Here is a 24,405-nt window from a genome sequence, read left to right on the forward strand (position 1 = left end):
TTTTTTTTTTTTTTTTTTTTTTGAATGAATGCTAAATTATATTCAGCCAAAAAAACCCTTTGTACAAAGTATTGCATCTTGGTTTCGAAATAAAGATTAAAAGTTATTAGAAAAACAAAGGGAGCTTAAGGTCTGGACTGAAACCAGACTTGTAAACCATCCCGTAGCTTCGCAAGATCGTTTTGCTGAACAGAGGATATCTTATTACGAACTAGGCGACCTAGGAACTGGATTATCTGAGTCAAAGTACGCGGCTGTTCTCCATGACGGCGTTTGTTTCTCTCACACCAGAGCGTGTGGACAGTGGCTTGAAAAGCAAGTCCCACCAAAAAAAAAAAAACACGTCATCTAAAGATACGACGCCGTATTTTGTAACCAATGTTCTTGATAAACCACATGGTACAATTTGGTTTGGTTTAATTTGCACAAACCAATGTTGAAGAAACTACATAAATTTTAGTTAAAGTTGTCTTTTTTATAGGATTCGAAAGAAAGAAGTCTCTGAAATATCAAAATTTTTGTATTATAGAAAAATCTTTAAACTACAAAATTTGGCCGATCGCTAATAAATTTGAAGTTAACGTTCTAACAAATTAAAAATACTGATAATGGCATTGAAATACTGATTTGTAGTATAAGTTGATCCACTGCATTTATGATTTATGGTTATGTAGTTTTCTTTACCATCAATGGAGTTTACTAAAAGAGTAAATTAGGAAAAATACTCTCTTTTTATTACACATTTCAAAATACCCCTTTTCTATTATCTTTTAAAAAACTATTCTAAAATATACAAAATTACTAAGATGATCTTACTTCAACATAATAATTAACCAAAAAACTATATTTCTAATATCAAATCAGTTTATTGGTAATATTAAAATGTTTAATTTTAAAAATTTGTTATATAACTAATAATTTTAAAGATTATGATCCTAAATATTTTTAATAAATAATAATGAATAATAACATATTTTCATGGTGCAGATGTGATGATTGATTATATTAAAAACACCTATAATAGTTTAATTTCCAAGTCTTTTTTTTCTAAAAGAGAATCATAGAATTGAAACAAAAAAATTGGTGATATTATGAATTGAATAATGTGTTTGGAGTGTTGAATTTTGTTTCTTTATATAGCATGAAATATATGAAGCGGTATACTTTATAATACATATTTATTTAAATATGATCTTTTTAAAATTTAATATACAAAATCAATAAACTATATGTTTGTTATATATATAAAAACTATAATAAATATAATTCAAATTTTATTTATTTATAAGGATAATATATAAAAAATTATATTCATCTCGCTGTAATTGCTCTGGCGTTATATTCTTCTGTCATACTGACCAAATGGTCAAAATTCTTTGGGAGTTTGACTATGTTATCTCGGATCTGAGAAATGGTAGAAGATGATGTAAGAATGGTTAATTTGTTTTCATAAGATGATTGTGATTTATTACTTTGCGCATTTTATGAACATTAAATATTAATATTAGTTTATGCTTTTTACAAATAATCTCTACCATCAATCCATTGGACAAAATTTTATTGATTTCATCTCAATATTAGTAACGCCCGTATCTCGCATGCTACCTCTCTATCTTATCAAAGAATACTTGAATTTTAGTAACTATATCAGAAAATTTAATGTAATAACAACACAATAATAGTAAAGCTGAAAACTAAAATCATTTCGTATCGCTAACACTTAGCAAAAAAATTTAAATTATCGCCACCAAATTATAAAAGAGAACATTAAAAATCTAAAATATCACCATTCTAAAAAAAGTCACCAAAGAAACAATACTCCTCTTCTTTTTTTTTTCTTTTTAATAAAAATGTATCTTATTATATAATGTCAATTAGTAAACTCAAACCTTATAATTCATATAATAATATGCAAATATTGTTATATTTCTAAAAATGTGATAATGGTGGTATAGTTAATAAAACAGATTTTCAGAGTTTTTTTCGTTCGTTTTATATGCACAATAAATTTATTTAGATTTAAGCATGTGGCTCAACAGTCAGGCTGTGCCAAATTTTGAGTGAACACATCAAATAATCAATTAATAAAAAAAATAATGTCAAAGTCAATAATTATGTTTGCAGAAAGATAAACATGAGTAAAATCAAGAGGGGTTAATATGTTAACAGTTGAATTCGATCAAGCAAAACGACAGTACACACATGTCGGATTTGCTCAGATCCTCAATAGTTCTGAATTTCTCATGTCTTTTGTAATAAAAGATTGGATCCAAAATAACCTTCAGAATTTTATTAAAACAATATATTAAGAAGTGGACCAAATTAAGACTTCACATTTTTCGGACGGTCGAATATGAAACTGTAAATTGTAGATTTCGATGTAAGTGAATATCTAACTTGTTGTATTTAATTATTTAGTTTTACAATTTTTAAACAATACAATAGGACAATAGGGACTTTCATGTGTGTCGTCGAGAAGTCATTATTATGAAACAGCACCTCCTTGCTTCTTTCTTAGCTCTGTAGAGGATATATCCATCCGGAATGTGTTTTCTGGAATTGAGATAAACATATCGTTTATTTCATCAGGAATATCAAGATCATCAAGAACCTGCAGAGGATGAGGAAGAGGAGCAAGGGATAAGTAATCCATAGACAATAAAATCCATAGAAATGCTCGAGAGCGTAAAAAGTCGTATTGGTCGAGATTCTAATGTTGAGATCAAACCTTAAATACACCGTCTACATTGCGGCCACCAACAAGGAACTTGCAGCCTGTTCGTTTGCAGTCACCTAGTACCTCCAACATTCTTTTTTCGCTTCCTTCGTAGTACTTTGGCTGTAAGAAGTTAAAAGTTCCTTATGGTTTTTGATTTGAAAGAATAGAGTGCTTTAAACGTTCATGATAACAACAGTGTACTAGTGTTAGCATATAGATCTAATTGTAGGGTTAAAAGAACGAAACAAAAAAAGGATCAGGCATACATTTATGAGCCTTGATGCAGTGTCGGCACCAATTACAAAACTGCTTCCAGGGAAGAGTTCAGCTTTCTTGTAGAAGAATGGCTGATTTGAAACTATTACCGTCTTTCCTGCCAACGGGATACCAAACCAATATCAACCAATGGCACTAGTAGTAACACATAAACTTGCACTGGTAAAAAGTTGTAGCTTGAATCTGGATCATCAGATTGTTGTAACTCAGAGATGCACAAGAAAGTGGTGCACAAGATTGAAAACATGAACAACTAGTGAGTGAAAAATGAAGATTACCAAGTACTTCAAATTGCTTGACACGATCTTTAATCTCTGCAACTGTAAGCGATGGTTTGTCTGCATTTACTGCAGATATTTCAAAACATGGATACCCTCCGCCCTCAGAAACACTGCACAAACAAATCTGCTTCTTAGATTGTTTACACTTTGTTATGAGATTTGTAGTGGGTGATAATTAAAACGTCGAAAGGCCACAAGACTCTCCAAAAACTAACTATGGAATCAAATCATATAGCACAACTAAAGGGATAATCAAATTGCAAACTACCTTGCATAACATAGCATATCAGATTTAGCTAAGAAACATATATTCAGTCAAGAGTCAAAAGACAATAATAAGTAATACATAATGGTTGAATAATAAAGAGATACTAGCCTACCTCATACCAGCTTCCAACAACTTAAGATGACCCTCATGTAATGGGTTAAAAGAACCAGGCAGTATAATCTTTCTATCTTTATCCGACCCGTACGAGTCTGCAATAAAGGTAAAACTACATCATTAAAGGCCACAAATTGCAAGATTCAGTTTATAAAAACCTTCTATGATTCACATGACCAAAATCTTACCCTTAGAAAATGGATAAATCTTAGAGCACACTTGTCCACCTATAAGCTGCTCTAGCTCTTCTTCTTCACTAACCTGGGTTTCAGACTCATTAGGCACCTCAGACGCAGTCAAGCCAGAGTCAAGTGTCTCAGAAACTTGGCATGCTTTGGCCATAGCCTAAGATAGTAGTAACCAGAAAAGGTTTTAAGAACTCATGAGTACAATGCTTTCAGAAAATTTATCCCCTAGATAGGTACTAGGTTGTAAGACTAGCTGTGATATAACACACCTGGATTAGTACACAGCTTGCCACTTTATCTTCTTCCTCTCGGGTTCGTTTTCCCTAAAACATTCCACAATAAGATAAAGAAACACATGAGGGTATAGATAACAACAAAGAGTAAAGCAAGAAATGAGAAAGATTGTTGCAATCACCTTTGTTAGAGTAACCGAAGTTTCCCATATCCGGTCGGATCCTCTTACCGACAAAAAAAACCTACTCACAGAACAAAACAAAACTATGAGTAGTAATAAGAGAAAGCATCTAATTCCCCTGACCATATGGTTGTTTGTCCTGGACTACAACTTATATTGATAGCTAATGTCTCAAGCAAAACACATTTATATTCAGAGCAGGGCACATAACCTGTGATCCCCACGCTTTGGACGAGAAGCTGCTAATGTTCCCGTAAAACCAACACCAAGAACCGCACATCCTATCCACCAAAATTAGCAAGTCAAAACAATCCAAGATTTCTACTTCTTAGCTAACAAGCAACAACTATGTCTCTTTTCATAATCCGTAGGCCTCTAAGGCCGTACATCCCTGGTTGAATCATGATATAATATATAAAGCCACCATTTTCAAGATTTGAACCCATGAACACAAAATTTTTTATGGACTCTCCACCAATAAACCTTAAACGAACTCAACTGACAAAAATGTTACTAAGCAACAACAATGTTAAAGAATGACATGTATAGTAAAAACCTGGTTTAGAAAGCTTAAGAGCCCGATTATAAGCTAACAAAGCCATCTCATTCGCCATTTCTTGGCTACAGTGTTGGTTTGGAACCTGAGAGAGAAAGATCAATAACTACTTAAGAGTCGGGGGGGGGGAGGAAAGAAAAACTGATCATTGATAATTGATTTGAGGTAATAAAGAACAAACCCTTCCGAGTAATTGGACCATAGAGATCATAGAATACGGAACCACGGATTCAAGAAGTGTGTTGGAAGCTCCTGGAACTGACATTAACCAACCTAAAGACTAATAAATAAGACTTTTGTTGGATCACGCCAATAAATTTACAAGAATTCGGATCAATAACAGAGAGAAACCGTACCTGAGAGGCACCGCCAGAAAGATACACGACGGCTTGCGTCGCCGATGAGTGAATCGCTTCCACGATGGTTCGGGTCGCAGCCATTGTTTCTTTCTTCTCTTATGAAAGCAGAAAAAGAGACAAATATTAAAAAGATTTTGGCTTATAATATTAATTTTTCCATATCAAAAGTTAACTTTGAGTAAAGTTGTAAATGTAAATTATTTTATTTACCATGTCCATAGTAGTGTTCAAACTTCAAACAAAATATAAATAATACCATCATTTACTAACTACGGACTGTTTTCACATAAAATATTTTGTCCGCGGTGATTTCAAATTAGAGTGGACTAAAACCCTGAATGGAGAAAGCCTATCCGCAAATGGTTCAAGCAGAACGAAAAGCCTATCAAGCAGATTTGACTGATATATTTTAAATAGTCTGATGTTTGCTGCATCTATTGGAACTACTAGAATGCAAAAAAGTTAAACACAATTTGGGGGAAAAATCTAAGAAAGATTGAGAATAGTTGTTATATCCGATTGATTACAAACACTATATATAAATTAAAAAAAAAACTTAGCACAATGTAAAAGAACTTACCAAAACCGTATACTTAGAGATAACGTTAAGGCAACCATCTGCCACCAAAAGTTGGGAAAAACCAACGAGAATCCTTGAAAGAAATTGACGACGATGGAGCTGCAAGGCGATGAGACCGTTTGACAGCACAATCGATTCCAATATCGTAATTACTGTATCTATCACTAAAGAACTTTAAGCTTAATAAAGTACTAGCCTTATTGTTTCTACCACACTTTCTTTTTCTTCGGGCAAGACTACGAGCTTATAATTACTAAAATATAAGCAATTTTTCCTATATCCATCTTTAACTGCAACTGTTGTTCCTGGATCCAAAGACAATACTTCGTTCTCTAGAGAATGGATTCTTGTCCATTTTGATGATTCTAGATCCATCTTGTAGACGTCACATGAGTATATCCCTGATCTGTCTTCCTTGCTCAAAATCTCACCGGACAAAGTTACATCTAGATGGTTGAGATGATATGGTCTAGAATCATCCAAAACTGTGGAACTTGCAAATTCCTTTGGAGAATCACCACCAGCAAAATCGAAAACAGTGATGTTTTGACATGGACTAAGTATATAAAGCTTGCTTTCTTTAATTACCATATCGAAGCAGCCTTGATTCTTTAGAGGTTGAAACACTTTCCAGCTCTTCTTACTATCTCCTTTCTTGTGATATGCAAAAAAGCAGTCAATGTTCCACACAACTAAGTAGTCTTTGTTTCTTTCATCTACCCATAAAACCGCACGGTTGATTTCAACTTTGGTGCCTTTACCATAAGAAAAACTTCCATAGCCTTCATATGTGAAGGTTGTTTGACAAAAAAAAAANAAAAAAAAAAAAAAAAAAAAAAAAAAAAGCCTTCATATGTGAAGGTCTCCAAGAAATCAGACTCACCAACCCTCTCAAACTTCATCTGCCATCCATCAATTTCTTCCAGAGTTGGAAGATGAATCCTCTCTCGAGTAAATATATTCAAAAGATAAAAATCGGTTCTATGGTCTAACATCAGGAACCAAAATTAGCCAAACAACTACTCTTATGGAAATCAAACCCGAGATCTCTTACTATATAGGTTTTTTTATTAAGAGGATCATACAACTTACATGAAACATGGATGTCGTTTGAAAAGTGGATGAGCCATTGATTAGGGTTTTGTCTAATGCATAATTCCGAAGCGGAATACCAATATGAAGAGATATACCTGGCTCGATGAAACTCTACAAAGTTCAAACGTTCCAGCACTGATCGAATCAGGTCGGGAGGAAGCATAGACCACTTTGAATTGATGTCGGAACCAATCAACTTTTTCTTTGGCGGCATAGCCAATAAAGGTTTATTGAGAATAATGCTTTGGAATTATGAATGTTTGATGTGTTACTTCACAAATCCGTAGGTATAGTATATTTATACAAATCTTAAGTTGATCGCCTAATAATAAAAATTGGAAATGAAGGAATTATCTAAACTAGGCAATATACAGATTGGAAAATATAAATTAAATCTATGAGAGTATATCTCAATATTTATTCTTGTCTACGTGTCTCACAAAATAAAATATAACTTGCAAAAATAGTTTCTTCATTAAAATTATTTTTCTTTTAAGTTTTTAACATTTTTAGAGTTTAAACAAAAATAATTCCCCATTATTAATAGATTAATTATACTGTAGTTAATATTGGGGTTTTATATTTTAATGTTAAGTTGAAAAGTTGATAAACAGAATAATAATTAATTTCAATATGATATATAATACTATAATTACAAAATTTACAAATTAAATTAAGAAAATAGAAAATCTGGAGAACCAATGAGACAACCTTATTTACTACTTAGGTTAAGAAATTTAATAATTATTTATATTTAGTGTAAAATTGTATATGATACTTACAAGCACTGCTTACAAGTTACAAACTTTATAAATTAAATTAAATTAAATGAAAATGGAATCATGTTCCGTAAAAAGTTAATAAAATTAAGTAAATAAATAATATTTCCAATTTATACAGATTAGATTACAACGAAGTTAATGTATTGGAATTTTCTTCTAACATAATTCATTTGATATATATTGGGTATTTTTTTGTCACGTAATGTTACGGGAAATGAACTTCATCATTTAAGTATCACATTACGTAATAAAACTAATATGTATATCAGTATATCTAATATTTTCCAAAATTAATTAATCTGGTGGTGGCTTAGCTTCAACGATATCCAATTAAAAAGAAGTCATGACGAGTAGCAATTCAAGAAATTAAGTTTTGAGAGCGAGAAAATAAAACTAGAAGCTCTTCTCTGATTCAGTGATATCCTATGGGAGCTGGAGCTTCTTTCAGCTCATGACCTTGGTAGTGAATATCCTGCACAGTTTATACAAACCATTGAAAGAATTAATCATCTTTTTTAACATATAGTATATAGTATAATTTTCATATATTTACACTACACTTACGGATGCATAGTGGTTAACGTCACGGTGATGCGCCTCATCAGCACGAACCACCATGACGGCATCACGAAGCGTGGCGTCAGCTTCAAGCCTCCAGTAATCAATAGCAATAGCCGGTGCGGGAACGTTCTCGATGTTACCATTATCTAGTTCCTTTAGAAACTCAGTGTAAGAATGTATTGCTTCTTCCTCAAGGTATCCAACCATACGATGAGCAAATTTGGGAGAGATTATGTATCCGAGTAAATAAGCGTTGAAGAAAACGCCTTGAACGGCGATCACAAGAGCTCGTTCGTACCATTTGGGTTTCGCTACTTCCATGAATGTCATCAAGTGCATTCTCTCATTCTCTGCTTCTTCGAGAAGGGCTTTGATCCAACCCCCGCTTTGTTCGAAACGCCTTAGCGATTTGAAGTGCATAAGCATCCCTCCAACCATTCCTGGTACCGCTGCTACCGTCTCTAGCATCATCGCTCGGCATCCGTATCTCCTCTGAGTTTTAATTCGTTTGGCGAAATTAGTCCAAACATACAATTAGACTCAACTGAAACCTAAGAGCGTACCTGGAAGAATAGATCGGTAGGCCATCGAAGAGATTTAACCATCCAATAAGCTAACTTATCCGGTAAAGTGGAAGGCACATGATGCTTCTTCAAATCTATAGTCAGGTCTGCTTTATAAGTCTCCCATGGCTACCATTGTTGTTCCACACAAAAACAAGAACATATAAATCAACAAAGAGTAAATAACGAATACACAAAACATTTATATGTAATGACGTATGTGCACGTACCCGAAAGCAACTCCATTTCCATTCAGTTCCATCTTCTTTGGTGATTTTCATCGGCTTCACACCCCAATAGCTAACGATTAGCTGCTCGCCTTTGTTACCTTGATCATCAGCCTTGCCCCCGTCTCCCGATCCTTTATTGCCCTCCACGGACGTTTCTTTCTTTTCAAATGTCATCTTGCTGAGATCTCTCACGCCTCCCATCGCCGGAGCCCTGAAATTTGTCGCTGGAGCAAGTTGGTGATATAGAGCATTAATGGAAGTCGCCGGCTTTGATGCATCCAGGAGAGATCGACGGAGTATTGTCGTGATCATTTTCGGATTCAAGTGAGATTTATTTGGTTTCTAGAGAATGTAAAACCCTAAATTTTGAGAGTTAGGGGTTTAGAGAAAAGACGACAAAAGGGATTTAACATGAACAGAGCTGCCTGCCTGAATGTGAAGGGTTTAAGTATAGCTGTCGGGTTCGGGTTCAAGTTTGGATCGGGTCAGCCGAAATATAGCCCGAGCGCATACAGCCCTTTAGGCCTTTTCTGAAATAATTAAGAATAAATCCCAAATAATGTTTACGGATTAAAACTAAAATTGTATAAGTTGAGTCTTTCATAGCCTTCAGTGTAATCCTTTATTCCTTTTCTTATCAACATCATCCTTTATAGCGAAAGCTTCAAAGTTCTTAGAAATCTTACTTTGAGGTAAACTCTCATTTAGTAAGTAGACATGAAATTTAAGAGAGAACTAGGTTTCGAAAGAAGATATTACATAAATGTCATCTCTTTATCTGTAGGGAAGTAGTGGAGATGGTACACCAATGCCAAACCCTAGTGCGCAACAAAGTTTATGTGTGTTTGATTTCGTCATCTTTGTTAATACAACTGGATGGAATCAGAAAATATCTACAGAGCAATTTCTGTGGTGCAACAAAACTTAACCCCTTTTGCTCGAACTTACATCTTCAAAGTTAAATTTGGGGTTTTAGAGGTAACAGCATGTGTATTGTTCCTGAATATCAAGAGTTTTTATCAATAAAGAGAAGAAACTTTATTAGAGAGATACACGGTGTGAACTGTGAAAGGGGCTTAGCTTCAATGGCAAGATATTTTGGACTAAAACGTGAACAAGTCGTGAAGATTTTTTCGTCCCAATGAAATTGCTGGCCGTTACGTTACATATCGTTAAGTTGAACGATAAGTTTTTTCTTTTTCTTTTTCTAAAGCTTTCGTGGACTAGATTGGCTAATTGCAACGCTTATAGACATGTGAAACATAAAAAGAGTAAAATGCTTTTGTACCAAACCAAACATAAGAGGAAGTCAAAAAATGACTTGAGCACATAAGGAAAAACAAATAAAACCAAACTTAGAACTCTTTAGTAGTCTTTTTTTTTTTCTTACATTAACGGCGTTGTATAAACACCGACTCCAAATCTGAAGGAGGCACAAAGTACTCTATACGAACATTGCTCCGACACTTCAACACCGGTCGACGTTTCCTAGGAGCAGCGGGACATTTCAGTTTCTCCGAAATTGTTGATTCTTTCCTCGTGGGAGTGACACAAATTTCTTCAGCTGAAATTGATTCTCTCTCTGTCTTTTTGAGTTTCGTCTTCACCGGCTTCAGTGACTCCCGAATCGAAATTTCGGCGAACACCCACTTTTCCCCATCGGTGTCTAATCCTCTGCCAACTTGATGTTTCTTCGATATTCCCATTTATATAAAAAACAAAGATTGAAACAAAAAGGAGAGACAGTCTTACAAAGTTTTGAAATCAACAAAAAAGATGAAGAAACAAGAAAAGAGAAAGGAAAAAAAAGAGAGATATTTTTCCAATTAGAAGAGGATTGGTACTCTTTAGAGACGAGTTTGTTTGGCATTGCAATTTGGTTGCTTCCCAAGAAATTTAATAGAGAACGAAGCTTTCAGAAGAAGATTAGGTGTAAGTAGAGGAAAGGTTAAAATTGGAAATTGATTATGTGTTTTTTTTGCGCGGGAAAACTTCGGTTTATTCTGTACGGTTCGGTTAATCAGTTTTTTTTTTTTTGGTTTTCTCGAAAACGCTACTGAAATTAATTGAAAAAAACATTTGGTTCAGTTCGGTTATCGGTTCTAGCCGAGTCATTCATTTGGTAATCAATCCTCTCAAACTAAAAATAAATGGGCCAGCATATTTGGGCCTTATGGGAAAAACCTTTTAAAGTCTTTCTTCATTCTCTCTGCGTGTAGAGGTCAAACGAAAAATATTTCGATTTTGGGGAAAAAATTAATTTTCCCGCGTGAGATGAGAGACACACACCGCCCACAAAATTCCAGTATCCCGCTCCGTATTCAGAGATAATAAACTTCGGCTCCACCGGGAAATATCTAACCATAACCTCATTTCTCCTCCGCCGCTTCTCTCTCTCGATTGCACATCAGAGACTCTCCGATGGAATCCTCCAGATCTAGATCCGTCTTCGTCGACATTGGACTCAGAGAACTCAACGGCTTTCGAGGTATATTCTTACATTTTACATACAAATTCGTGCTTCTGTTGGTGTTTTCTTGTGTATATCTGAGTTTCACCCTCTTTAGATTGTTCTGATTGAACTTTTTTTTTTGGTTTCCAGTACGGAAGCGACCGTTCTTCCCAGATTCTGAGCTGACTTGCAGAGAATTCACCGGCGTTTCGGTAGAACACGACGGGATTCGAACTCCGCCGTTGGCTGTTTCGTTTTGCAAGGTACGGTCCTAATTCTGCTTCAAGTTTGATTTCTCAATGTAGCTAGCTCCAATCCTAGATCTAGTTATTATGCAAATTATTAGATCTAGCTCCAATCCTAGATCAAACTATGGTCGTTTTGTGATTTAGGATTAACGATTTTGTTTAAAACGTTTACAGACTAGCCGGAATTCTCAATTATTTGCAGTATCAGATGAAGATGGTCATGTGAGCATGTTTAATTCCAGTAAGAAGTTTGCCTCTTCTGCAACTCATCAAGAGAATACAGGTCTCGTCTCGTCTCTGTTAAAACCCTAATTTTTCCGGAGCTTAATAGAATACTGATTTGTGTTTGTTTACAATGTGTAGAGAAAGCTAGGTTTCGTGATTGGATTGCTCATTATAATGCTGTGTTTGACATTTCTTGGATCAAGGTGCGTTATATTCCGTTTTAATTTTCTGAATCTTTAATTAAACTAAGTGGAGCTCATTTGATGTTTACTCATTTGTAAATTTGTTGCAGGGAGATAGTTGTCTTCTGACTGCTTCTGGTGATCAAACTGTAAGTAGTGGTGGTGACTCAATGTTTATTTAATTGACTAGTTTGTGAGAACAAACATTGTGACACTGACATTTGCATACGCTTGAATGTAGATTAAAGTGTGGGATGTAGAGGAGAATAAGTGTACTGGAGTTCTTATAGGACATACAGGAACTGTGAAATCAATGTGTCCACATCCCACTAATTCTGGTTTGTTTCTTCCATATATCTCTTTTTGTTTTACTATTTGATAAATTTTGTCAAGATATGACTCTTACTCTTGCTGCTTGTAGATCTTCTTGTATCTGGTTCAAGAGATGGATGTTTTGCGCTATGGGATTTAAGATGTAGAAGTAGTTCTTACAAAGAGGAACATTGTATCAAGTAAATCCTCTAAACTTGACTGTGAAGATCAGTTTTGTTTCTTTTTCTTCTTTAAAACCATCTTGATTGTTTTTCTGGTCTTCATACAGCTCTACTGACATGGTTAAAGGAGCTCATTTATCCCCTCTTTCAAAACGAATCAGACGTCGCAAGGTTTTCCATCCGCTCATTTGTGACTCTTCCCTTCTAATCTGTTTCTCCTATCTTCTCTGCTTATTGGCTTCATGTTTTCAGGCTGCTTCATCAAGTATTACCTCTGTGCTTTATCTCAAGGACGAGATCACAATTGCCACTGCTGGAGCACCTGATAGGTACTTGCACAACATTGTAGTGGGTTCATATAAAGCTAGTGCTACTCTTTAAAGCACATAGGAATATTGTTTACATCTTTGTTTTTCTTTTTCTGCCATTCTTTTAGTGCCTTGAAATTTTGGGACACAAGAAAGCTGAAAGTTCCTTTTGCTCAAGCATCTCCACAGTCAGACCCAACACACACTAAGGTAAGCTAAGCTGCCTTTTTACTAGTCTGAGATAAGATCACATATTTGTTCTGAATGGGCTTAACCCTCAATCTGACTGAAGGGATGAATTAGGCTAATCTTTATCCTGTTTTTTCTTTTTCTTTTTTAATTTGTTCAGGAAAAAGGATTACATGGCATAGTATCCTTGTCTCAGGGCTCAAGTGGAACCCTTCTCACAGCATCATGCAAGGACAATAGGTTTGATTTTTATGACTCTAACTTCTCTTAGTGAGAGAGTTTTCGTCAAACATTCCAGCTTTAACTTAACAATTTCTCTCTATTTCATCAATCTGTTGCAGAATCTATTTATACAACACGCTGCAGCTTGACAAAGGACCTGTACAATATTTCTCTGGCTGCCGAATAGATTCTTTTTTCGTAAGGGTAAATGCCTCCTTCACAATTTTCCCTTCAATCACACAATTGATTTACTTATACAACATATTTTCACCTGCTCACTCACTATCTCAATATTGCTCTGCAGACAATGATTAGTCCTGATGGTGAATATGTTTTGAGCGGTTCAAGCGATGGAAACGCTTACATATGGCAGGTTTGAATCCTTTGTCACTTAGTTTGAACATTCTCTAACAAATCAATTGTTTCAAGACTTAGTATGCTTAAGTAACCATTAAAAATTTCAGGTCAACAAGCCTCACGTAGATCCTACACTCTTAAAAGGCCACGACTTTGAAGTTACTGCAGTAGATTGGTAAATCCACTTAACCGACCCTCTTCTTTCTTTCTTGAATCAATCATTTCAACAATAAGAAACAATGAAAACTTAATTCTTTATTCACTGCTTCCAACTAGCTAATAACTAAACTGGTGCCAAATCTCTTGTGCAGGTCACCATCAGAGATTGGGAAAGTAGCAACAGCTTCAGATGATTTCACGGTAACAAAACATTTCATATATGTTGATACAAGCAAAAGGTTAGGATGTTTAGCCTTTTTACTGACTTCTTCATATCTGTTCATAATTAGGTACGACTGTGGAACATAGAGAACAACCGCTGTTCGAACGCAAACTCAACAGCATCTGCGCCTAGAGTCAAACGCAGAGTGACCGCATTGTCAAATAGTGAAGCCAAAGAAATACTTGAGATGAACAGAGAAGCTGAGAGTCCACAAAAGCATTCACTATTATCATCATCATCAGATGATAATCAGTCAATGCCTATCATTGGAACTCCAGAGTCTAAGAAGAAGAAAACATCTTCATCATCATCATTGTCATCGTTATCATCATCATCAGAAGAAGATACAATATGCGAGAGAACACCAGAAACCACATTCAACAGTCCATCCTCTGTACTAAACCCTCCTTCCTCAGTCAAAAGGCGAACCATTAGAGATTATTTTCTTGTCACTCCCTAACCTTAATCTCTTCTTTGATTCTCTTTTCAAAGCCTGTTGTACAGAAATTGTAAGCCTTATTAGATTTGGGTTGATATCTGAAAGTTTTGTATGAAGTATATCAGAAAGTATTAGAATACTTTTACCATTTGTTAATGCTCAAAGCATCCATGAAGAGATTTGTATTCGTTAGTCCTTGGGCGACATCAGTCTGTGCTTCTTTCAGTGCTCGTTTAGCCTTCTCATCCTCAAACTCAACTGCACATAGATCACTATAAATACTCCCACAAAAATAGACGACGCACCCTTTCATACCTGTGTATGATAGTGCCAATATCGTTGCCTTGAAAGTGACTAATTTCCCACATCACAGTACGCCAAAATCATTACCTGAAAAAGACTAATTAGGCACTCCATAGTATAATCTAACTCGGCCATAATTTTATCCTTCATTTATGCATCACAACCCTCAAGAATCAAGATGATATCACACATTTTGCTGCAATACCCACACCATCCTCAACCTTCTTGGCTAATGGTTCTAAAGAGTACCTAGTAGTACTTCTCCATTTCCTTCTATAAAGCGCCACAATCCTATTAGTTAGATGATAGTGTTTTGAATATACATGCATGAGAGTTGCCAGATGAGCTGATAGTGAACAATATCATGTAGTCCTCAAAACGATTAGATTAGGTAACCGACAAAAACCAAAACCAGATCTTTTTTTTTTAAAGCAAATGGCCATAAGACTAAATCAATATTTTCATCATTCCAGTTTGCTATTCAGTTTACTGTAAGTAATGAAGTAATGAATTTCTTTTTTAACTATATGTACTTTTTTTTTTGTGGACGTATGACGTTCTAACAAAAAAAAAAACTCTAAATTCGAATTACGAACTAGACCTTACATAAAAAACATGTTACAGAAAACTTTATGACGTAACAATGAAACGATAAGGTCATCCAAACATGTTAGAAAATAAATGAAAGAAAAAATTAATTTAGTTTTCCATTGCTGTTTTTTCAATTGCAGTTTTAAATTTGTTAAAAGGTGCAAATAATTTTTAAAAAGAGAAATGGAATAATTTTTGTAAGAAATAAGATTGACAATCGTTAATTAATTTTCAGAAATCATCTATTTAATTTGGTCACACGGTAGACGCCACCCTTCGCGAAGAGCTTAAAGGAGTTCTCGCGATCACGATACTTGGTGGTATGAGCTCATACTTAGGTATTCTAGAGAGTTTGGAAAAAATAAGATTGACAATCATTGATTAATTTTCAGAAATCATCTATTTAATTTGGTCACACGGTAGACGCCACCCTTCGCGAAGAGCTTAAAGGGGTTCTCGGGATCACGACACTTGGTGGTACGAAAATCTTCTCCTTTGTCCACGAAAGATTACAAGCGTGAGCTGGTGGGTGGCCGGCTCGACTTTTGTCCAAAAGTGGGAAAGAGGTGATGATAAAGTCGGTGGCCACAGCTGTCCGTACCTTTGTGATGTCATGTTTACGGCTTCCAAAAACAGTCACGTGGAAGTTAACTACTGCGATTTCCAATTTTTGGTGGAGTTCATCCTGGGAGTCGCGGGGGTTACATTGGGTGGCTTGGGATAAATTATGTCTCAGTAAGCTGGACGAGGGACTGGGGTTTTGTTGTTTGGATGAGTGTAATACTGTGTTGCTGGCCAAGCAAGTTTGGCGGTTGATTACAGTACCGGATTCTCTATTCGCTCGGGTTTTTAAAGGTCGTTAGTATAGACATTCAGATCCTTTGGATCCAATAAAGTCTTACCCACCATTTTATGGTTGGCGGAGTATGGTTTCTGCTCGCTCTCTGGTTCATAAAGGACTCATGAAACGGGTAGGATCCGGTGATTCGATTTCTGTTTGGAATGATCCCTGGATCCCTGCCCAATCCCCGAGACCAACATTTAGCAATGGATTTATTTTAGACCCTATGCTTCAAGTTAAATCCTTCGTTGACAGGAACACCAATTCCTGGAACATGGCTCAGCTTACAGTCACTTTTGTGCCGGAAGATTTCGCCATCATTTCGGCCTTACCTATTGGACGGTCGTATTCGCCAGACTTGTTGGGCTGGCATTTCACAAAGACGGGTAAATATACACTCAAATCTGTTTACAATATTTTACAACAACAAAAGGTGCACGACTCAGGTGGGAAAGTCATTGGTCCTCATATTACACAATTGCAGGCTTTTGTTTGGACCATTAGGTGTCCTCCTAAAGTTCGTCATTTTATGTGGCAAGCGATCACCGGTTGTGTGGCAGTCTCCACTAATCTCCAGAAGCAAGGGTTGGGTTGTGATACTCAATGTGCGCTCTGTGGAGCTCCAGAGGAGACCATTAACCATGTTCTGTTTGAGTGTCCGCCAACACGCGGTGTGGGCCTTATCTCAGTTTCCGACACGACCAGGGGTTTTCCCTTCATAGTCGGTTTATACTAATATGGATTTTCTTTTTTGGCGGTTTCTCAGAGACACCTACCCCAAAGATTTATCCATGGCTTTTGTGGTATCTTTGGAAGGCCCGAAATGATAATCTTTTTAGTAACCTGGATCCAAACCCAGAAGCAATATTGAGGATAGCGGAGGATGAGTCCAAGGCTTGGTTTTTGGCACTATTAGAGGATGTGGCAGAGCCTACACCTACGGTCCCAAGGATATTTCCTGGAGGTGGTAGCGGCTTTATGAGGGATAGGGATCATATAGGTTACTTATGTTTTGTAGATGGCTCTTGGAAAGTGACTGATCCATATGCAGGCCGAGCTTGGTTTTGTTATCCTCCTTTGGGGGGACTCCCACTATGGGAGCAGCTAATCTTCGTCGTAGTCTCTCCCTGTTTCATGCAGAGGTCGAAGCCCTTGTTTGGGTGATGCGTTGCATGATTGGAGCGGATAATCAGGATGTTGTTTTCCTTACCAATTGCTCCGACTTAGTGAAGATGGTGTCTTCACCTTCAGAGTGGCCAGCGTTCGCGACTTATTTGGAGAACATTTAGGAAGATAAGAGGAATTCACATCCTTCTCGCTGATTTTCATTCCTCGCACGCAGAATGGTAAAACAGATAATCTGGCACGACGAGTTCGTTCCGAACCACATTTTATTACATATGTAAACGATGTTCCGTCTCATTGGGTTTAAGCCAATATTGTATGCTGTTGACAAAAAAAAACCACTAATTAAAACTAACCGTATCTAATGGGTTCGACGTATATGTATATCATGATGTAATCATAAAAAGGTGTTTAACAACAACAAAAAACAAAAAAAAAGGAACAGGTGCATTATTAATAAAACAAATTTTGATCAAATAATTGTGCATAATGTAATGATTGTTTGTGACCATACTAAACACTTGACTTGCAATAATTTCGTCAACAATATTTCCGTATTATACATTTCTTCAACAACCAATCCACAAAGTCCCAACCTATGATTACTAAATCATAAGTACACCTTGGTTTAAGGGTTTATACTAACTTGAGATCAAGCAAGATATATAAATTATTAAGTAGTATATGCCATATTTACTAACATTTTAACAATTTAGTTAGTTTTCTTATACATATAACCAGATTATAAATAAGAGAAAAACAAAAGATAAGGTCAGAATCGAGCAAGAAGTGTATCATGCATCTTATCCCAATTGTCCAATTGATATATAATTCTTTAGCAAAGCATACCGACTTCAAGTTTTATTAGGATGACCTCTAGGTGCATGCATATATACATGAAATGTTTTTAAATGAATTACATAATTAATTAGCGCACACATTATATTGACCCACATTAATTAGCTTATTGTATATTACCAGTTTACCACGATAAGAGATTACTATATTTTTTATTCGCCAAGGCCCAATTTTAGATGTATAGGGATATTTTTGTATTCAAGTGCTTCTTCTTTATTGTTTTCGATCTGAATTTTTTTTTTCATAATTTCTTCAATTTCATATTATTTCATACTTTCTTGTATAGCTATGTGCATATCTGTATACACATGAAATCTAATCAGGAAATACGTAAAGAAAACAAAATACGTAAAGTAATGCTTGCCAATGATTGATTATCTTCTCTAATCATTGGTATAATCGACGCACATCCTATACCAAATATTGCGCTTTGAAGCATATATATGTTTATGGAAACAATAATGCATACATCACTTATCATTTTTTTTTGTAGGTTATTAAAAGCACTTAGATTAAAAAGGATATATATCAATTACTTTGTTTGGTATATCTTTTAGGTTTTAATTTGTTTAAATGATTGGGGTTGTCATCTAGCTGAGTAACATTATGCACATTGTCACATTGCTTCGCCAAACATATAGGAATATAAATTCCATAATCAAACTACAACCTTATGTACACACAATGATCAATATTTATCGAAGAAACAATACTCCTTTTTTTTTTTCATAAACAACTAGATAAAGACCACCCGATGTGCGGATTTAAAGTTTTATAAATAAAATTAAATTTATTAAAAATTGTTGTATATTATATATAAATTTTATTTTTGTTATAATACACTTATTTATATTTATTTACAATTTTTTTATGTATATTACTATTAAAAGTATATTTTTATACCTAAATGTACTTTTGTATGTTACAAAAATATTCTTTATCACCATCTATAAACTGTCTATATAAACACATTAAGCCAAATATATTACTTTCACTTCTGCATAGTTTTTTTATTACTAAAATTATTGGCTCAAAAATAATTTTGAATAAAAAATATATTACATAATATACTAATCAATGATGTATAATCACAATAATGTATGACCGCCTTGGAGAAAACATCGGCTCCGCCTTCATCCCTTATGAAGAGAATCTTGCATCCAACCTCCTCTACCATGGAGAAAAATTGGCTCCGCCTTTCTCCCCAGGAGATATAACCTTGCGTCCAATCTCCTCCACCTTCCTCCATTGCAGAGATAACTTTGTGTCCAACCTTCTCTACCATAGGGAGAACCTCGGCTCTGCCCTCCTCCTATGTGGAGAAAATATGTTCACGTCTTTTTGGTATCTCAAAATGGCTTGTTCCGACAACCAATGAAAGTAAAAAAAAATTTCTAACTTCACAAAAAAATCTTTTAATAGTAACTAATGTTAAATTTCCCAATGTATTCGTGATAGTAACTATGCCAAAGTGAAAGTAAAATAGTTGGCTTAATGTGTTTATAGATAACATAATATACTAATCAATGATGTATCATCACAATAATTATGACCGCCATGGAAAAAACCTCGGCTCCGCCCTCATTCCTTATGAAGAGAACCTTGCGTCCCACTTCCTCCACCATGGAGAGAACCTTGGCTCCGTCTTCCTTTCTTGGAGAGATAACCTTGCGTCCAACCTCCTCCACCTTCCTCTGTTGGGTAGATAACCTTGTGTCCAACCTTCTCCACCAGAGAAAAAATCTCGGCTCTGCCCTCATCCTGTGTGGAGAGAAAATGTTCACGTCTTTTTGCTATCTCAAAATAACTTGCTCCGACGACCAATAAACATCAAAACCTTTTTCAATCGTCACAAAATCTTTTGCTAATAACCAATGCTAAATTTCTCAATGTATTCGTGGAAGTGTCTTTGACACACCATGATGTAGCCTCTGTCTCTATAACGCTTCAACCTCCACATTGTTTAGTGAGCCCATGTCTACTATCAGTCCATGAGCCCACATTCCCAAGTGGGCCCTACATCTATTCCCGGCTTGTGGACCAACCCATATTTGATGGCCGGTTTGTTACGTCTGGAAGTCTTTAAAAACTTGATTACCGACCTTACAAATCAACAAATGATATTTTCTTGTGTTTTGTCCTTACTCGCACAATTTCGACAATCATTTCCAGAAAGGTCACCCATCATGAAGTTCTCTCAAGACCCTTGACTGAAAAAATAAGTGCATTTTGGTAACGTATGTGGCTAAATCAATTCTTTTAAACATTTGCGCAAACCAGGGTGTCAGAGTCTTTGAGCTCCTGTGGATCTATCAATAACGATTTTTTTTTCCAATCTATCTATCTATGTTTGTTTTACGCTTGTGTTTGATTAGCCTATTTATCAATTCATTAGGTTGATAAGCTTCTATTCGTTATCTCCCTTTGGGATTGAATGAATAATGGTAACAATTATGTTTGCAAAAAAAAAAAAGGGTTTATGACCAACCAATCAAGGTGAGAAAATGTTCACGTTTTTTTGCTATCTCAAAATAGCTTGCTCCGACGACCAATAAACGTTAAAACTTTTTTCAATCGTCACAAAATCTTTTGCTAGTAACCAATGCTAAATTTCTCAATGTATTCGTGGAAGTGTCTTTGACACACCATGATGTAGCCTCTGTCTCTATAACGCTTCAACCTCTACGTTGTTTAGTGAACCCATGTCTACTATCAGTCCATGGGCCCACCTTCCCAAGTGGGCCCTACATCTATTCCCGGCTTGTGGACCAATCCATATTTGATGGCCGGTTTGTTACGTCTGGAAGTCTTTAAAAACTTGATTACCGACCTTACAAATCAACAAATGATATTTTCTTGTGTTTTGTCCTCACTCGCACAATTTCGACAATCACTTCCAGAAAGGTCACCCATCATGAAGTTCTCTCAAGACCCTTGACTGAAAAAATAAGTGCATTTTGGTGACGTATGTGGCTAAATCAATTCTTTTAAACATTTGCGCAAACCAGGGTGTCAGAGTCTTTGAGCTCCTATGGATCTATCAATAACGATTTTTTTTTTCCAATCTATCTATCTATGTTTGTTTTACGCTTGTGTTTGATTAGCCTATTTATCAATTCATTAGGTTGATAAGCTTCTATTCGTTATCTCCCTTTGGGATTGAATGAATAATGGTAACAATTATGTTTGCAAAAAAAAAGAAGGGTTTATGACCAACCAATCAAGGTTGACAAATTGAAAGAAAATTAAATTGACACAATTAAAGAAATAATAGAAAATTATAAGCATGTTAATATATGAATCCCAAATAATTCAAAGATTAAAATATAAATTAAAACAATCTAAAAATACTACAATAAATTTTAAAATACAATATTAGAAAAAGAAGACTCATATATTAATCTTTTTTTAGTCAACATATTAATCTTACCTACTCCCAACTGAAAAAGGAGAAAGTAGTACAAAATTTTGGTTTAAGAAAATAAGAAAAATTTATCTTCCCATTAAAATATATTCCCAATTAAACAAATTTGAAAGCAATGTTTTTGGAAAAATTATTTAAATATGAGGCGATCTTTGATTATATAGAAGTGAGTACAAAATTAGAATTAATAATTAAAAATATATTTTCCTTAATCCTTTTTTCTATTTTTTTTTAAATAATTAATCACTTAAAATAAAAAATAAGTAAATAATATTATAATTTCAAATTTTATGAAATATATATATATATATATATATATATAATCTCCTTATAATTATTTTAAAAAACTTTGTTTTTTTCCTAAATTCTGAATTTTTTTTATAATTATCTTTTTACTTTATTAATATTTTTTAAAACAAAATATTTTCTTTTTGTTGTAATCAAATTCTTCCTATTAAATATTTACACATATCAAAATCTCAGATTGATAACTTGACACATGTTAAAATATTGTTAATGACTAACTTTCAAAACCCAACTTTATATAATAAGATATGTCATTGGTCATTGAATTTACCAAACTAAAACCATATAACACAAACACGTAAATTCAATGGTGTTTATATAAAATACTGATTTTGATGTATTTTAAAGAATAAATTCCCAATTGTTTTATAGTGATAATGACAGTATAGTTTAAGAAGAATTTGTTTTCAGAAAATTTTGGTTTATTACTAAAATTAATTTATTTGGATTTAAGCATGTGGCTCAACCATCAGGTATGCCAAAAATTTGAATGAACACAACAAATAATTAATTAATTAAAAATGTAAAAGTTAATATTAATTTTTTTTAAAGAAATATAAACAGTAAAATCAAGAGGGGTTATATGTTAACAGTTAAATTTAATCAAGCAAAACGACAGTACACATGTCGGATTTGCTCAGATCCTCAATAGTTCTGATGTCTTTGTAAGTTTGTATCCTAAACCTTCTGAAATTTAAATGAAAACAATATATTAAGAAGTGGACCAAAGACTTCACAAACAGTACTTTTTCTTACGGTCCTAATAAATCGTGAAAGGTCAAAAGGTAAATTAAAAAATTGTACACGAATGTGAAGAGCTCTCTATACAAGTTTTCGTTTTCATTCAAGAATGCATCATATTATTAGACATTATGTTTCCTCATTTGTTAGCTAATGGCTAATTTAGATTTTATCATTGGGTTCCTCGTTGATTTCTTAGTAAAATTAATATGGTCCTATAAGGGCTATTCCAATTTGATTCCGACACACCTTTGACGAATGTACTCCCCCTCATATTGATGTTTAGGAGTTTTCACTCAAAAAAATAAATAATGAATACAACCTTTTTGTGATAAAAATATCTTATTTTTCTAATACTTTCTTGAAGTTTTAAAAATATTAACATTAATTAGTTAAAAATGTATTTAAAATTATTTCTTTTGTAGATAAAATTGAAAAAAAAAAACTCTCTTTTAGGGACCGGAAGTATTACCATATTTTGAAAACTTGAAAGTGTATACTTATTTACACTATCACTAGATTTTAACCCGCGGTACACCGCGTGCATATAGTTTTTATTATTATTTATATTTTATATTTTATTTGTTTGTTAAATATTAGATGTTTTCCAAATAGAGGAATAATTAAATTTCCCGACCGTTTGTGCGGTTGAATGTTTATATTAATTTTTTAACCCGCAACATACTTCATGATCATTTGTTTGTTTTGTTTAGTGTTTGAAATTCTATTTTGATTTTTAATTATTATAACAAAAATAAGAGATCTAAATACATAGTAAGTCATTTATACGCTATGATTAAGTCACATTTTTTATAATGATTTAATTATTTTACACAATTCTAGTTAAATCAACTTAATTTTTATATGTTAAATATTCTAATATTAATAGTGTTGACAAATAATAAAATAAAGATTTAACTCGTGTTAACACAAATTTAATGAAATTTTATTAATTTCAACATCTCTTTTTTATAACTCATTTACTATATAACCATATTATATAATATTTTAAAAAATTTTAATTTTACATATTCGTAATATTTAAAATTTTATTAAGTTATAAATATTAATTATAATATTTAAATAAATGTGAATCGAAGTTATTTTTATATTAAGAATCGAAAAGCTCACAGGTTTTGGAAAACAAAATAGGAATCAAATTGTTGTTTTATTTGTTTGCAAATAATTCAGAGATATCTTCAATACACAATAGAAAGTGTGGTTAAATATATCATAATTTTGGTTTCCATATTGATTCTGTTGTATCTTTTTAGTTAGAATGGTATGTGAAATTTTTAAGAAACAAAATCTGAAATAATGTTATTTTTGGAAATATTTTATGGAGTAACTTTGTAAATAAATATAAATAAAAGAGTAGAACCTAAAATGTATTTCAAAAATGTATATATAGATATTAATGTAACCGATGTGTTAAGATAATATTTTCTTATAATTTTGTGAAAAGTATGTCATATATTATTATTTGCTGAAAGAAAGAATGGAGTAAAATTTGCCACCGTCAGAGATACTCTTTAATTTTTTTTTTTTTTGTTCAAATAGATATATACTCCTTTTTAATTCACTATTTTAGGTCCTCAATTAATTGAGGCCAATTTGTCTTTTTGCAATTTCATTATATTCATCTTCTTTCTCTTTCTCATACCACCAAAAATGCCTTTTGCCTCTCCCTCTCTCTCTCTAAATCTCTAACTAATGCCTCCTCTTTATCTT

General features: G+C 33.9%; 4 protein-coding genes and 1 pseudogene across 5 annotated transcripts; 1 reads left to right on the forward strand and 4 right to left on the reverse strand.

Moving 5' to 3' along the window:
* LOC104790416 lies at positions 2,353–5,292 on the reverse strand. Of its 2 annotated transcripts, none has more exons than XM_010516171.2 (12): positions 5,174–5,292; positions 4,999–5,097; positions 4,818–4,902; positions 4,473–4,542; positions 4,262–4,322; positions 4,116–4,169; positions 3,847–4,003; positions 3,657–3,753; positions 3,274–3,386; positions 2,986–3,092; positions 2,729–2,839; positions 2,353–2,611 (listed from the first exon to the last, which is right to left on the reverse strand). In XM_010516171.2, exons 1-12 carry the CDS (start codon positions 5,255–5,257, stop codon positions 2,486–2,488), a joined length of 1,164 nt encoding a protein of 387 aa, XP_010514473.1. In that variant the 5' UTR covers positions 5,258–5,292; the 3' UTR covers positions 2,353–2,485. The 2 variants fall into 2 exon arrangements, with proteins under 2 accessions (XP_010514473.1, XP_019102201.1); XM_019246656.1 differs by having other exon boundaries at positions 4,999–5,090; positions 5,174–5,260.
* Positions 5,937–7,858, reverse strand: LOC109133287 (annotated as a pseudogene).
* Positions 8,046–9,299, reverse strand: LOC104790417 (ubiquinol oxidase 1c, mitochondrial-like). The gene is made up of 4 exons (XM_010516172.1): positions 8,988–9,299; positions 8,758–8,886; positions 8,198–8,686; positions 8,046–8,105 (listed from the first exon to the last, which is right to left on the reverse strand). Exons 1-4 carry the CDS (start codon positions 9,297–9,299, stop codon positions 8,046–8,048), a joined length of 990 nt encoding a protein of 329 aa, XP_010514474.1.
* LOC104790418 lies at positions 10,379–10,832 on the reverse strand. Its single transcript, XM_010516173.1, has one exon. The coding sequence runs from the start codon at positions 10,691–10,693 to the stop codon at positions 10,379–10,381; it is 315 nt and encodes a 104-aa protein (XP_010514475.1). The 5' UTR covers positions 10,694–10,832.
* LOC104790419 (denticleless protein homolog) lies at positions 11,244–14,624 on the forward strand. The gene is made up of 16 exons (XM_010516174.2): positions 11,244–11,475; positions 11,590–11,702; positions 11,862–11,970; positions 12,051–12,115; positions 12,205–12,243; positions 12,336–12,432; positions 12,516–12,606; positions 12,696–12,759; positions 12,841–12,917; positions 13,025–13,106; positions 13,246–13,325; positions 13,427–13,511; positions 13,612–13,680; positions 13,772–13,839; positions 13,976–14,024; positions 14,114–14,624. Exons 1-16 carry the CDS (start codon positions 11,409–11,411, stop codon positions 14,504–14,506), a joined length of 1,548 nt encoding a protein of 515 aa, XP_010514476.1. The 5' UTR covers positions 11,244–11,408; the 3' UTR covers positions 14,507–14,624.

Source organism: Camelina sativa, chromosome 6, assembly GCF_000633955.1.
Source record: "Camelina sativa cultivar DH55 chromosome 6, Cs, whole genome shotgun sequence".
Taxonomy (NCBI): Eukaryota; Viridiplantae; Streptophyta; class Magnoliopsida; order Brassicales; family Brassicaceae; genus Camelina; species Camelina sativa.